Source organism: Salmo salar, chromosome 10 (assembly GCF_965601325.2).
Source record: "Salmo salar chromosome 10, fSalSal1, whole genome shotgun sequence".
NCBI classification, from domain to species: domain Eukaryota; kingdom Metazoa; phylum Chordata; class Actinopteri; order Salmoniformes; family Salmonidae; genus Salmo; species Salmo salar.
Window position 1 is genome coordinate 75,441,534 of NC_138300.1, and position 16,757 is coordinate 75,458,290.

Sequence of the window (16,757 nt, forward strand, 5' to 3'; positions counted from 1 at the left end):
TCTGTATCCATAACAGAGTTAATGTGTGTCCATCCATACAAGAGGATGGTACAGAGGAGGAAACTGCAAAGGGGTGGGGGTAATGATTTAGATAATACCGTGGTATAGGAGGGATAGATTAGCCTTCAGGGTGTAAAAATGCTAAACAGGCAAATGGACCCAAAGATTCCTGCCCTTTAGATCCTCTTCTTTTGAAGTGAAAATGTCTGAAATTAATTCAAGCCTAATGGATTCAGGTTACTGTCAGGTAAAAGATACAATCTGGGATTTGTTCAGGCCATATGAATGACCAAAAATGCCTGCAAATATCTCAGATTTCATCTTTAACCCAATGCAGGTGAAATGGAGACTGAAATTGAAACCAGGTTAGCTACTGCACAATATACAAGCTGTCTGATTTTAAATCCTTTATTGTTTATGACTTGAGAGTTAAGGGAATTCTTTTAAGAAACACAGAAAACAAGAACTGATCAATATTAATAATAATCGAATAAAAACACATCAATTGTATCTTTTTTTTATGAATCATCATATAAAACCAGGACATTGTGGAAATGAAAGAACGGGAATAACTAGAGTCTGATGAACGAATCCGAAAAATGTACAGAGAAAACAATATAATCAAAACGTCTATGTTGGATCTAAAAAAAAAAAAAAAAAAAAGTATAGTCAATACAATTCATGCAGACGTCAGATAATATAACTATTCTGGAACAGTCTACAAAGATCATAAATATATTACAGTCTTTGACACCACAATCCATCCATAGCCATGCAAATGCATCGTTATTCACATGCATTTAAAGAGGATATCTATCGCCGATGTTTTCCAGCTGTTCATATTAATATTCATTCAAATCAAAAACGACCTTATTATACAATTCATAATTCATGGGGGGAGCTTGACAATGCTAGCTATGACCTAGGAGCAATATGCAGATTGCCATGTCATGTCTTACGTTCAGTGCAACCGTAGAAATTGTTTTTAAATTAGATTTTTCTTTTCCCCATCTTATCAGTGTGGCCACAGCCTTTGAAGTCTACGCATCATTTTGGTCCTCTTGTGATAAATGGATGGCATTTGATTGGTCTGCTGCAAAACATTTACTTATTACAACTTCAAGGAACACATTTTTACAAAAAGTATTTACACTAGGTAGGATAACCAGCTCAGAAAAAAAAGAAAACTGGCAGAAATGTGTTTTTTGGTTGCTATCATCTGTCAAAAAACTAAAATTGCCCCTTGATAACTTATAGAAGCCAAATAACTGCTCTCCTATGCAGTGACATGACAGATTCATAGTATTATAACGCTTTGTTCTCAAACACTCAATCTTCAGGTAAGTGCCAAAATAAAGGAAACACCAACATAAAGTGTCTTAATAGGGCGTTGGGCCACTACGAGCCACCAGAACAGCTTCAATGTGCCTGGGCATAGATTCTACAAGTGTATGGAACTGTAATAAAATTAATAATGGACCGAATTGAACGGATGTGATACCATTCCTACACGAGAAATTCCGTCATTTGGTGTTTGGTTGATGGTGGAAAACGCTGTCTCAGGTGCCACTCCAGAATCTCCCATAAGTGTTCAATTGGGTTGAGATCTGGTGGCTGAGACAGAGACCCTTTAAACACCCTATGCTCCTTTGAGACCCCTCTTTCAAAGTCACTGAGATCTCTTCTTCTAGCCATGATAGCCAAAATAATTGGCATTATTAAGCAATTGGGCAGTTTAATACATGATCCTAAGCATGTTTGGATGTTCATTGCTTAATTAACTCAGGAACCACACCTGTGTGGAAGCACCTGCTCTCAATATAATTTGTATCCCTCATTTACTCAAGGGTTTCCTTTATTTCGGCAGTTACCTGTACATGTCTGTCAACATCTGTACTTTATTTCTTCAATGGAGAAAACCTTGAGTTTCCACATATTTACCTCGGCAAACAATAATACAGCTTTGACCCTGAAAGTGCCTTTTAAAGGGGGAAAAACTAAATCATATTAAGTTGAGCTGTGTATCATAAGGGTTATAACAACATTAGTAGCACATACAGTATGAAAATATGCCTGGTTCCAGATCTGTTGTGCCGTCTAGCCAACTCCTATGATCGTGTTTGTCAAGAGAGCACAAACATCTCTGGGATCAGGCTAGAACTTATCTACCTTAATCTCAAAAAATACATCTGGCAGCATCATCAACTTGCTAACCCCCTATTTTCTATGTCACGTTATAACATTAGTCAATTAGTAATAAATGCATTACATTGACGTCACAACTCACAGTGCATTAATGAAAGGACAGACATCACAATCAGAGCAAATTGAGTTATAGAACACCACATACTGTAGGAGTACTACTGCACGTTTAGATACCCTTTAGCAAAAAATGATAAACTAAAATTGCATTGAACTATTTTGGGATTTGAATATCACAAGATTACAGAATAAGAGTCTCTCCAGTTTTTTTATACATGCTTTCTATTTTTTTGTTAAGTCTGCTACTTATTTGAAAAACTGCATTTAGTAAAAACGTGGCTAATAAATCATAATGCATTCACAACTAGTCAACTTGTCAACAAAGTGAAATTCATTTGGTATACCTTTTTCAAAAAATACAAATCAATCTTATAGTCACACGACGGGTCTTTCCCTGGTTAAGAAGCCCAATGAAATAAAAAAACAAACAAAAACATCTCTTCCAGAGCACTGCAGAATCAAGGAAATGGCTAGGCGATAAGACTACACAAGGGTGTTCGATAATACTACTACGCACTTCAGTGTCTCTGGATGGTCAGGTGAAAATTCTCAGTCGGAAAAACATCTCAGCCAAGTTAGCTACTACTGTATTGTACATCACTAGCAATGGGTCTCAGGTTCAGTCTTCTGTGCCCATATTCATAAAGCGTCTCACAGTAGCAGTGCTGATCTAGGATCAGTTTTGCCTTTAAATAATAATTATTAATAAGAGGGGGAACCGGATCCTAGATCAGCACTCCTACTCTAAAACTCTGAATAAGGCCCTGATCTAGGAAGGACAGGTTCAGAGTCCATGTAGTTCCGGCTGACACAGCAGTAGTCTGTGCACTCCACGTACAAGTTGACCTTCAGCACCCAACCTAGGATCAGATTACCCCTACCTAATCCTACCCATAACCATTAGGTGGGCTAATCTGACCCTAGATCAGTGGTTAGGGTCAATTTTGTACCTTCTCCAGTCGGGGCAGGGTTGTGGTGGTGGCATGGTGATTTGCTGCCCTCTACGGGTGTGGGCAAGGCAGTGCAGGCGTGGCTCAGGAGGTTTTGGAACGGAGGAGAAAGAGGAGGGACAGGGAAAGGAGGAGGAGATTTGGGCGGGGACGGGGCTACTCATCGCAGCCCAACAGCTCCATTCGCAAGGTGATGCGCTCGTGCCACGCCCACGGCAGGATGCGGACCAATCGGGCATAGAAGGGAGGCTCGAACACATTCTTTTTGTGGACGTTGTTGTCGCTGTTACCCGGGAAGATCTGGAAGTTTGGGAGCCAAATCACAAGCACAGAACTGATGGGAGCTAGTTAGGGCAAGAGACACTGAACATCTATCAGGCAATATAAAGGTCATCATTAAATCTATGACATCTTGACTTTGCGTTTCAACCGCTGACTCAATAACACCTATATTTAATATCAACAAAGTAATTCAATTCAATCCATTATTCGTAGGCAGGCACACATTCATGCTTGGCTCCCTTTAAATGGATGTTCCACTCAAAATACATACGGTAGGGGAATCAACGCCACTTAAGGTTAGTGTAAAAACCATGTTAGGTTGTATTTTGGGTGGAACACCCCTTTGAGAACACACTACTTTGGAGGGACAGATTTGGCCACCTACCTTGTCTGTGCTGGTGACGTCGTCCTTGACTACGCTCCAGGACTGGCCGTCGTCGCTGTAGGCCACCTTGAAGGCAGAAACAAACTGGACTGCCCCAAAGTCCTTGGCCCCCTGGGTAATGATGCCTGTGATCCTCTTGGGAGACTCCAGGTCCACCTGTTACAGAAGAAGGAATTGTCAGAACAAGCAGGGTTCAGTGCTGGACTCTGATCTAGTGGCAACGCTGCCGACTCCAGACTACAAATCCTCCTGGCGAAGGGGGTTTGAGCCCTCTGTGTCTCTGCCACTTTCTCATCTGTGCCCTTAATTGTCTGTATCCCCCACTACATCTCCCCACCACACTGTTCTACCATGAAAAATAAGAATATTGTGTCATCGGAACATCTTAGGCTTACCCAGATAAATTGAGTTCAAAACAAATTGTCAGTAATTTGTCGGCAAAGTAAACTTTCAGAGAGAATCTTCCAGAACTTTCACCAGCACCAACTCTAACCTACAGTTGAAGTCGGAAGTTTACATACACCTTAGCCAAATGGTAGCATTGCCTTTAAACTGTTTAACTTGGGTCAAACGTTTTGGGTAGCCTTCCACAATAAGTTGGGTGAATTTTGGCCCATTCCTCCTGACAGAGCTGGTGTAACTGAGTCAGGTTTGTAGGCCTCCTTGCTCACACGCAATTTTTCAGTTCTGCCCACAAATTTTCTATGGGATCGAGGTCAGGGCTTCGTGATGGCCACCCCAATACCTTGACTTTGTTGTCCTTAAGCCATTTTGCCACAACTTTGGATGTATGCTTGGTGTCATTGTCCATTTGGAAGACCCATTTGCGACCAAGCTTTAACTTCCTGACTGTCTTGAGATGATGCTTCAATATATCAACATAATTTTCATCCTCATGATGCCATCTATTTTGTGAAGTGCACCAGTCCCTCCTGCAGCAAAGCACCCACACAACATTAGGCTGCCACTCCCATGCTTCACGGTTGGGATGGTGTTCTTCGGCTTGCAAGCCTCCCCCTTTTTCCTCCAAATATAACAAAAGGTTCTATTTTTCTTTCATCAAACCAGAGGACATTTCTCCAAAAAAGTACGATCTTTGTCCCGATGTGCAGTTGCAAACTGTAGTCTGGCTTTTTTATGCCGGTTTTGGAGCAGTGGCTTCTTCCTTGCTGAGAGGCTTTTCAGGTTATGTCAATATAGGACTCGTTTTACTGTGGATATAGATACTTCTGTACCTGTTTCCTCCAGCATCTTCACAAGGTCCTTTGCTGTTGTTCTGGGATTGATTTGCACTTTTTGCACCAAAGTACGTTCATCTCTAGGAGACAGAACGCGTCTCCTTCCTGAATGGTATGACGGCTGCATGGTCCCATGGTGTTTATACTTGCATACTATTGTTTGTACAGATGAACGTGGTACCTTCAGGCATTTGGAAATTGCTCCAAAGGATGAACCAGACTTGTGGAGGTCTATAATTTTTTTCTGAGGTCTTGGCTGATTTCTTTTGATTTTCCCATGATGTCAAACAAAGAGGCACTGAGTTTGAAGGTAGGCCTTGAAATACATCCACAGGTACACCTCCAATTGCCTCAAATTATGCCAGTTAGCATATCAGAAGCTTCTACAATCATGACACAATTTTCTGGAATTTTCCAAGCTGTTTAAAGGCATAGTCAACTTAGTGTATGTAAACTTCTGACCCACTGGAATTTTGATACAGGGAATTATAAGTGAAATAATCTGTCTGTAAACAATTGTTGGAAAAATTACTTGTGTCATGCACAAAGTAGATGTCCTAACCGACTTGCCAAAACTATAGTTCGTTAAAACAAGAAATTTGTGGAGTGTTTGACGAGTGTTCATGACTCCAAACTAAGTGTATGTAAACTTCCGACTTCAACTGCATCTCCCTCAGCTATAGACCACCAAGTGTCCAACCCCCACACCACATCACTTCCTACAGTTCCCTCTGAACCTCCTGCAGTTACCTGCAGCCACTCGGAGCGGTTGGTGGTGGCCGCCGTCCAGGCGTTGGTCTTGCCCTGCTTGTCCAGCCGGGCATAGTGGGACTGCCAGGTGAATGCCTCAATTCCCCAGGTGCGGTGGACACTGGAGGCCGAGATCTGGCGGTCGGAGAGCAGGCGCGACTTCATGCCCATGGGCTCGGAGCAACCTGCCGTGTTTGAATACACTGAAGTGAGACGACGAGCACCGGGAGGGAAAGAGAGAGAGAAGTATGATAGACAAGGGACAGACAGAGAAGCAAGGCCCAAGCCAGCCAGTCAGTGAGCAGCACAGTGAAAGCACATGGATGATGGCCATTGATGACCAGAGTTGTGGGGAGGTGGAGTGAGTAGTGACAGCCTGTAGTCATGCGGTACAGATCAGGGTTTCCGTTAGCCGGTAATAGCCGGCTTTTGGACGCAATTTCTTTTTGAAAAGCCAATTAATAAAATTGGCGCCAGCTAATTGTCCGGAAAAAGTATTCCATTGAGAAATAAGGATTTTTATCCTATTCATTGATGAAAATACCAGTCGATGTAAATACATTTGACCGGTCATGCTTATCGGTCTATAGGTAATTTGCATAATTTTGTGGAATTAAATTGGCGCGTGTATATTCGTTATGCATCTTAGCATACAGATAGAGCCTTTGCATGGAACATCTGTCAGACAGCACAAGAGCTGCTACAGCTCCTCAAAAAGCTCTTTCATTGCTGCTTGACGAAACATGTGCTTTTATAAGCCCAGTCATTGTACAACAATTCTAAATGCAATCTTGTGTTAAAAACAGTTGATGGCCACGGTTAAAAAGAGCTACTGTTTTTATTTCCCAACTGGTAATTGAAGCGCACTACCCATTTGCCATTCAAATGCATAGGCAACAGAAGGCAGGCTTCATCAGCGCGTCACACACCACTTTGCTATGAGCTGGAGGCAGTATGCATTTTGAAAACATATTTAAATTGTTCGAAACCTGAACGTTTTACTACATATGAGGCATGTCTTACCTTGCTTCAAAGTAGCAAGCCAAAAACTGACCATATCCGTGGAGGCAATTATTTTAGACTTCCTTCCATATGCCATTGAAACCAGTAGCCTATTTCTCTTACGTTCTATTGGTTTTAAATAAACGTTTTCATTGTCCAGTAGCCAAAGGCACAATCCTAGTCATATTAGCATCTTTAGATCTCCCCGCTTTCAACATTTCTAATAGATATTTTCATGTCACATGAAATGCTCGCATGTGCGATGCACTTTTGGCAAATGGTGTTTTCCTGCTAATTGTATTATGGAACGAACATTCACGTAGCCTACTTTTTGACACATTTTTATTTAACCTTTATTTAACTAGGCAAGTCAGTTAAGAATTTGTTCATCTACAATGACGGCCTACTGCCTTGTGCGCATTGCTGCTGCGCTTAATGTGAATAAATAATTTGGTTTGTCAACATTTTAAGATAAAAGCTCTGATCTGTTGCATCAGATTCATTCTTTAAAAATAAAATGTATGTAGCCAGTCCCACAACTGTCTGAAAGTCTGTTTTGAATAGAATATTTCTTTCTTGACAAGCTGACCAATAAAATAGGTAACATTTTCTACTATGAGGTATAGTAAATTGACATAGGCTTGTGATTTTGCTGTTCGTTACTCGTCTTCTTGACTGACGAAAAGTAAACGTGGACAGTTATTCATCTTCATAGTGTGCATCGGAATTTAGTAACGAAGCACTTTGTTGCTTCCTAGAATTTGCATGTTCCGTTAAGATGAATTATCGAAATGGGATTTCTGTCATTCTGAACACTGTGGGTAGATGCTCTAAATCAGGTTATACACCCAAAACATATGGATCCGGTAAATTTCTCAAATGTCCGGTCAATGAAAACCCTGGTTCAGCTATACAGCCATAGGGAATAGAGTTCAGCCAACTTATCTTCCATGATGGCACAAAATGCTCTGTGGAGATGACATAAAAATGTGTTTTCCAAGTATGCAAACAGAGTTTTTGGTGGTAAAATGTCAGCCGTTCAAATGATACATCTCAACTCAAACGGAGTTGGCCGAAGTACGTTGATCTACGGCTCTAACGATAACGGTGGAGAAAGAGCGAGAGCGATGGACGCCGCAGCATGCTTGTAGTTGGGCTGAGCGTCGTTGAGTAGTACTGTGTGTAGAACATGCGAGCCTACAGTAGTACTAGCATGCGTGTCAGGTGCCCAAGCGTGTCACTTGTGTGCCATGCAGTTTGTATTGCAGGATGCTTTGTGTAACATGCATGTGTGTGCAGTGCCATGCAAAGACCATAACCAAGCACAAACTGGCATAGCATGCTCTGACAGACAGTCACAGATGGACATTGCGGACCACTTTTAAACACACACACACACACACACACACACACACACACACACACACACACACACACACACACACACACACACACACACACACACACACACACACACACACACACACACACACACACACTTCCCTTAATTAAATTAAACAAAGCCAGTGTGTTGGCGAGAACTCATGGCATCATTATAAAGCAAATAGAAAGTACAGAAAGTTGTTACACCAGAGAAAACAAAGGCACCACCAAAATATCCATCTAGTTATGCTGGCATGGAAACAATGCTGTGATGATGAATGTGACTTGCATATTATTCTTTTGTTACAATCCCAACAAATGTGATTCATTTACATGATAGGTCTCATTGCCAATATTTACACTGCAAAAAATGTCCATATGGTTTTGAAAAATACATTTTCTATCGTTAAGCGGCTGGCACCTCAAGTAACACTACTGAAACACTGTTTCAGTCAGACCTAAACCAAAAACCTTCTGGATGATGTAACCATCTGACACGCACTGAAAAGCAAACCCATTCAGTTTGTTGACGTTGTTATCAGTGTGTGTGCGTGCGTGCCTGTGTGTAAGTAGACATGCGTATGTGTGTGTGTGTTTACCATTGAGCTCACAGCCCACCAGTTCCATGCGCAGGGTGCAGGCCTTGCGACAGACCACGGGGATGATGCGGAAGTACTGGCCGATGATGGGAGGGTCAAACAGGTTGGTCTTGGTGCTGTCGTTGTCCACGTTCCCCACAAACACCTGGAGAAATAGAAGAAATTAAGAAAAGAATGAAAAATGTTACGAAAGAATGACTTGAGTGAGCGATGTACATAATGCATTACTTGAATTTCACCTGAGCTTTACAAAACAGGCCCCATGTGAATCAAACAGTAAACTTCACCACCCCCAACCAATCAATGCCTTTCATTCATTTCCATGGAAAGGGCACACTATTCCCTAAATAGAACACAAAGAAAAGCACACTACACAGTGAAGAGGGTGTAAATTCTACAACAGCCATCGTAATAGTATGTCTGTGTGTACATCTGAGAGGGTGTGTGTGTGTGTGTGTTCACTCACATTGTCCTTCTTCTGCCCATCCAGGCGGTACACGGTGTAGGTCCTCCCGTCCAGACTCGACGCCACTTTGAAGGCCTTGATGAACTCTGCTGACCCCATGCGGCTGGCGCCCTGTGTCACGATGCCCGTGAAACGCATCTTCCTCTGCATGTTTATCTGCACAAATGACAACACACATTGTTTCGAATTTATTGCCATATAATAGTGGACATTTAAAAAAAAGATTGGTCCTGTAGTCATGGACCTTTCACTGCACATGGAGGGGAATGACAAAAAAAAAAATGTGCTTACAAGGTCCACGCCAACAACATCGACCAATCAATCAAATATATTTATAAAGCCCTTCTTACATCAGCTGTTGTCAAAGTGCTATACAGAAACCCAGCCTAAAACCCCAAACAGCAAGCAATGCAGATGTAGAAGCACAGCCTTGCATCCATGCAATGGGCAGAGTCTCTGAGAATTAAACACATTTTAAATTGTGTCAGAATTAAAGCATCTCCTTGTTGCCCGTCTTTCATCTGCACTGATATGAAATAACCAGACAGGGGAATGGTATTGCCTTGTAGGTAGCCACAATATATTGCTTTCACCTATCCCTATGATGATGTTTTCAGATCAGTGCAGACGAGGGAGTGGAAGCCACTTTACTATGGAGATATCCTTTCTAGAGTAGATTAGGGTCGTGGTCATTAGGAATAGAATTATTTTGCCATACAAAAAAAAAAAAAAAAAAAAAAGAGCCTTTCTCATTAGACAAGTCCATGTAGTCTCTCCTGGTTTCAGTCAGTTTTCTTCCATTTGGTGCCTAAAGAACATGAGCCAGACAGTGGTGTTGGAGCCAGCCTGTCGTACTGTACTGACCTCTATCCAGGGGTTCCTATCATGGGAGGCAGAGGTCCAGGCGTTTACCAGGCCTTTATTGTGGAGACGGGCCAGCTCAGGCCCCCAGCGCTGCAGGCCCAGGATGCCGTAGTGCACCGACGAGGCCGAGATCTGAGACTCTGCAATGCCTCCGCCCTCCATGCCCAACAGAGAGATACAGCCTGAGGGACAGACAGACAGACATAGGTCACAAAAACACAAACAAGGCAGACACAGAACCTAGCGGTTGAGTGAGTGACGCAATGAAGAAGAAACCAGCAGATCAAATCTGTGGTGAAGTTAGTCTGGTTTATCATTTCACATTAGTACACATACATGTCCCACAAATCTATTCACTTTTTTGACAACTGCCAACAGTTTGACGCCAAAACATCATTAAAATATATATTTTGACATAGTAAAAAAACATAAAACTAAAATGTAAATGTTAAAATAAATGTTCATGCTGAAAACCTCATAATAAACACCAATGGTATTCACTAAATTGATGGTTTATATTTAGGATCATGGTTTTACAGCTTTGTCATTGTAGTTTTTATTTTAAAATCATCTTAATTCATTATTTCATATATTTGAAAGGCCACACACTGAGCGCCAGAGATTATTAGACACCTGTGATAATCTGAAGTACCCAAAAGGGCCACTAGATATCTTGTGATAGATTACATAAAATCCTTGAAAGTTACCAAAATGATGTTAGTTTACTGGTAAATTTAGAAGTTTCCAGTAATATACCGTCCCTTTGCATCCCTAGCTAGGACTGTCTGCGAGTGGTCTGAGGGGGAGGGGAAAACTGAAGACTAGCTGTTATTGGCAGAGAGGTTTGGAACGATCTTTCTTATTGGTCTATTAACTAATTTACAGCCTGGTGATGTCACCAGGCAGGCCAAAACTCTCTCCCACCAAAACAGGCTGAAATTTCAAACAGCTCTTACACTTTCACAGAATTATTTTAACCTCCTAGTAATATATATATATACACACACACAGGAAATCACATTTTTGACTGCACTGGGCCTTTAACTTGGTTACATTATGTTTTTCTTTATCACATTCTGCCTAATGTATTTTATTGCACTTAACAATATCATGGGGGACTAAGGCTAATGGAGAGCCAGGGTGTGTGTGTGTGTGTGTGTGTGTGTGGTACTCACGCAGTTGGCAGTGCTTGCCCACGTAGGGGGACGGACAGCGGCAGTTGAAGTCTCCATTTAGGTCCCTGCAGGAGCCACCGTTCTTGCACGGCTGGCCGGCACAGTCATTCACATCTGTTGAGAGAAATGATGAGCATTAAATCAGTCACTGGCATACAATCAACAGAACAGAACAATGATTAATAAGATGATATGGACAGGGGTGATCGGATCCTAAAATCAGCCCTCCTACTCCAGATGCTTTTTGAGCACAGGCCCCAAACTGAATCGGGAAATATGTACATACTTTAACTGACGTCTCATACGGTTTACAGATGAAGTCATTTTTTTGACTTCCTCCTAAAGTTTTTCCCCCCCCCTTCATCTACATTCAGCATTTGACTGTGTGCAAATGAGCTCTGATAAAACTATTAGTAACAGCAGCAACGCAATGGCTCAGAAGAGCTGTTGTGTGGCCCAATTATCTGAAACTCTATGAACTACCCCTAGATGGCGAACTTTTCAATGGTATATGCTGGACGTGCGTTGTGTTTTTTTAGAGAGAGGGTGCTTGGCAACTGGCAGCGCTTTCAGAGGACAGCATGCATCAGAACAAACTTTTTAATCTTTCGCCCACAAGATTTGAAGGCATGACTAAACTTCCTTTGAACACTGTCCTAGATTGACTGTTTACCATATTTTTGTAGAATATGACCCAAATCTCACTTGTTGTCAGTGAAAAGTGTGATTAGTGTGATTCTGTGCTCAGGGCCAGGCAGGCAGTCAGTCGCCCACTAGGGAGGCACCAATGATGAATATAAACCCGGCACCCTCTTCCTAAAGCCCACAGGGCATCCTGCTCTGAGATTATGTTACTTCTCAAGAGACACACTCACAAACACAATTACTCATGCTACAGAATACTAGTACACACACACACAGTCTCATAACTAGGGCCTAGAGTTTTTCCAAGCCAGGACGCATCAGGACAAACTCAATGCCCTGGTCGTCCCCCCACACACACACACACACACACACACACACACACACACACACACACACACACACACACACACACACACGCGGAATGAGTCAAAAGCCAAAGCACCTTGGACTTAAGCTCAATCCAAGATTTGCACGACTACAGCTGCTGTTTCTAAAAAGCTGAAAGCTCCTTCAAGCCCTCTTACTGTCTCAAGGTATTTACGCGTGGTGTAGGCCTATTCCTATACTGTTACGGAGGAGCATATGGCTTAGCAGTATTTAAGGGCAACACCATATTCTCTCTTGACAGACTGCACACCTTAGCAAGAGGACATGGAGACACACACAGAGAGACTCATGGGCTCCCGAGTGGCGCAGCGGTCTAAGGCACTGCATCTCAGTGCTTGAGGCGTCACTAGACACCCTGGTTCGATTCCAGGCTGTATCACAACCAGCTGTGATTGGGAGTCCTGTAGGGAGGCGCACAATTGGCCCAGCGTCGTCCGGGTTTGGCCAGTGTAGGCCGTCATTGTAAATAAGAATTTGTTCTTAACTGACTTGCCTAGAGATATATAGCATACACAAACCAACAGACGTAGATCAGAAATTGACAGACACCCTATGTTTCTTTCTGCGTGACACCCTAGGTGACAGACGCTCTCTATTTGCGTCAGCTATGGCCCCTCTGCATCAAGAGGATTTGGCACATTGTAGACCAGTGGTATTCAAAGTCGGGGTTGCGACGAGGAACTGCAGTGGGGTTAAAAAAATTTTTAAAAAATTAAAAAAAAGAAGTAGCGATTATTGTATTGGACAACATACACTGAGTGTACAAAACATTAGGAATACCTGCTCTTTCCATTACAGACTGACCAGGTGAAAGCTATGATCCCTTATTGATGTAATTTGTTAAAGCCACTTCAAAATCAGTGTCGAGACATGGATTGTGTATGTGTGCCATTCAGAGGGTGAATGTGCAAGACAAAATATTTAACGGGGTGTGGTAGTAGGTGCCAGGGCACCGGTTTGAGTGTGTCAAGAACGGCAATGCTGCTGGGTTTTTCACACTCAACAGTTTTCCGTGTGTATCAAGAATGGTCCACCACCCAAAGGACATCCAGCCAACATGACATCTGTGGGAAGCACTGAAGTCAACATGGGCCAGCATCCCTGTGGAATGCTTTCAACACCTTGTAGAGTCCATACCCAATGAATTGAGACTGTTGAGGGCAAAAGGGGGTCAAATCAATATTAGGAAAGATAATTTGAAAATGACAATTTTATGAAGTAAATGTATTTATTGGAATTGAAAGTTATTTGTTGATGTAAAAATGTAAACGTAACAATTTTAAGGGTCATAAGATTTGGGGTGAGGCCGTGAGAAATACTTGGGAAAGAAATGGGGTGCCCAGAAATAAATTATTATTATTATTATTATTATTATTATTATTATTATAATAATAATAATAATAATAATAATAATAATAATAATAATAATAGGTTCCCCACTGAAAAAGTTTGAATACCACTACCATAGACCATGCTGCAGCCTGGCTGGTTACCTCAAGAGCCATACAGACGCTGTAATCTGCCATACTTAGAGAGAGGGGGAGTGAGGTAGAAAAGGTGGCCTGAGGAGGAGGGAGGGAGGACAATAGCCCTTGGACACTACTCATCCTGGGACATCTGGTGCTCCAGAATGACGTGGTGTGTGAAGGAGGTTGGAGGCCAAGGACCAACAGGTCACAGGAGGCCAAGGGCCAACGGGTCACAGCAGGACACAGGGAGAGAGTTGTTTTTGTCTCAGTCATAAATGTTTAAAAAAATATATATCTTTTTTTATCGCTACTTCAAAATGATACACAGCAAAAATCAAATGGCAAGAACTTATTTTATCAATAAAACACCATACTGTAACTCTCTCACATGTCCTGGTATGGATTTCAGCTAGCAGTGTGCCAATTGTATAGATAGATGTATGGCCCCAGTATAGACATATGAAAAGATTGAGGCTATTGAGTGGACGAGCGCACACAGGATCATCAATACTCAGGCTTTGTTTGTGCACTGAAGCAAAAACCAATACAGATCTAATTGTCATTGTTTGTAACGTGACCCAGATAGATCAATGCAGAGCAAGGTCATCTGGCAGCGTTGCATGTGACAGAGTACACAACACAGCCTGAGCTAGTCGGCAGCGCTAGCGGCATGAGGTGTACACAGAGGCATCATGCCCATAGGGACACGTGCCCCCTCAGATTTGTCCTGTTAAAAATAAGAGTCATCATATTTTTTGGTTTCATTTTCTGCTGTTGTTTCTCTGTAATACTACTAGCCACCTAGCAATTTTATGAAGTTGGCTTTAGCTAGCCCAAACACACTAGGTTCCCAATCTCATAAATAGCTACCAAGAAGCCTATAAGGCTATCAGTCAAGTTAGAGTAGCTAGCTTGTCTAACCATCTTAGCTGGCATGCCTGCTGGCAAGGTTGGTAGACTAAGAAAAGCAAGCAATTACTAAATGTACTGAATGAGACTGACATTCCTTTCAATCTTTTACACAGATTTTAGTAGAGAAGATTATTTGGTTTCTTTAACAAAATAACCACCAGTCAGGAGGATATAGACAGCTCAAGAGGTATGCTTAGATATGCAGAAAAATAAACATTTATATATAATTAAATATAATGATTATGGCTATAGATTGCAGGAAAAAGCTGTTTCAGGTGTTTGAAAAATGCCAAATTCTCCAACGGGGGCCTAGCCCCCTTCCAGACCACATCCTCACGTACTTCATTCCCCCTCAGATTTTGGGGATGCATGACACCCCTGAGTGTACCGTACAGTTTTGTGCACTTCTGTAGGCCAGTGAGTACCAGCTTCCTTATACAGTATGTTTGCCTTGTGATCCATTACCTCACACCCACTGATGGTTAAACTGGCAATGCCTCCATCCATCTTTAAAGGAATTCATGATATAGCCATTGATTCTTGAAGAATGTAACTTATAAATGCCTCATGAGCTGAGTTCAAATGTGAGAGTGGTCACATTTCTCCAGCCCAGCCCCTCAGCTGTTTACCCGAAACAAATGACAGGGTGGTGGTTTTGTTATATTTCCAATCCCAGATTTCCCCTTTGAGGAATCCAGATCAGAAAAGTCCCTGGCATGGGACACTGCGACAAACACCGGAAGAATTATAACTGTGAATACTTGTAATGTTGTATCATGTAATATTTGTTCATGTGTAAATTAATCCCATAAGGGATGGTCCGCCAATTAGCGATTTGACACCCAAAAAATTCAATGAATAATTTCAGAACGGTACAACTGGGGGTGCCCCCAATGGCAATATAGTGCCAGGTTTAGCCACAGAGCTGCTAAATGAAGTATATGATAAATTGTCATTTGCTCAGTGAAAACCTTTTGGGGACTGGCAGAAGTGCATAGAGATCCTCTAAAATGTCCAAGGATGTCCCTGGTTCCAGACTTTGCCAGACCTTGGTGTGGGACCATGTGTTATGTGTTGGTTCTTAATGAATATGCTGAGATTTGACAGTAGAGTATTGTAGTCACAGATATCCTATAATTGAGGGTTATATGCTTCTTTTATTATGTCATTCTATGATTGTAGGTGGTCTGGCACAGACAATACTGTGCGACAGAACGCTACAAGATTATAGCAACAGAAACATAAATTGGGTTGATTAGCGCAACGGACCTGAGCCCATTACAGTCTGGTGTTCTATCACCAATTTAGTAAAAATGACCTCCCCTCCTCAAACGCTACCAGAAACGACTGTAAACAGAGCAGTGCGTGACCAGTTGAGTCACAAAAACAGTCACACAAAAATGCACACACCCACGTAAACAGAAATGGATATACATACACACAAACTCCCCTGGGGGTGCAGAACTTAATCTGGCCACTTTGGACTAGCCACATCGTGGGTATGGTTGAAGCACCTCTTAAAACAACCAGAAATCTGCCTGCCTGCCACACACATGCTTACAAACACACACGTGCACTTACACACAACCCTGATTACAGACACACACACACACACTAATCTGTTGACAAATACCTCAAAATAACCAACACAGAATAAAACAGAGGTCATCACCAGTTTAACATTTAAGCTCTCAGAGGCCATTTCAGTCACAGTTGCAGTCGTCGGAGCCCATTTAGGAGCTGACACTAAAGTGAGTAAACAGCATTGGACATGGCTTCCCATTGAGGCTTTCAGGCCAATTTCACACAGCTGGTAGAAGTGCTGGTGTCAGACGTGAGTGGAGGCTGTGACATTGTCGGGGCAGACTTAATTCACTTTTCCGCCTCTTCACATTTTACCCCGGCAACAGGGAGTGGGAGTGCTGCGCTCGGGACCACTTTCTGTTGGCTGGATGAGCATGAGAGAGCTCGGTTTGTGTGTGTGTGTG

At 42.2% G+C, this 16,757-nt stretch overlaps 1 protein-coding gene across 2 annotated transcripts in view; it reads right to left on the reverse strand.

The window, feature by feature from the left end:
• Positions 1–392: 392 nt before the first annotated feature.
• Positions 393–16,757, reverse strand: part of mfge8b (milk fat globule EGF and factor V/VIII domain containing b) — a 52,897-nt gene continuing 36,532 nt past the window's right edge. The window contains exons 4-10 of one of the 2 annotated variants that reach the window (XM_014124725.3): positions 11,357–11,470; positions 10,182–10,363; positions 9,318–9,473; positions 8,852–8,996; positions 5,868–6,052; positions 3,880–4,035; positions 393–3,512 (exon numbers count right to left, since the gene is read on the reverse strand). In XM_014124725.3, the coding sequence (XP_013980200.1) occupies positions 3,369–3,512; positions 3,880–4,035; positions 5,868–6,052; positions 8,852–8,996; positions 9,318–9,473; positions 10,182–10,363; positions 11,357–11,470 (1,082 nt within the window). In that variant the 3' untranslated portion in view covers positions 393–3,368. Of the gene's footprint in view, positions 3,513–3,879; positions 4,036–5,867; positions 6,071–8,851; positions 8,997–9,317; positions 9,474–10,181; positions 10,364–11,356; positions 11,471–16,757 lie in introns of both variants that reach the window. The other variant, XM_014124724.3, reaches the window with a different exon arrangement.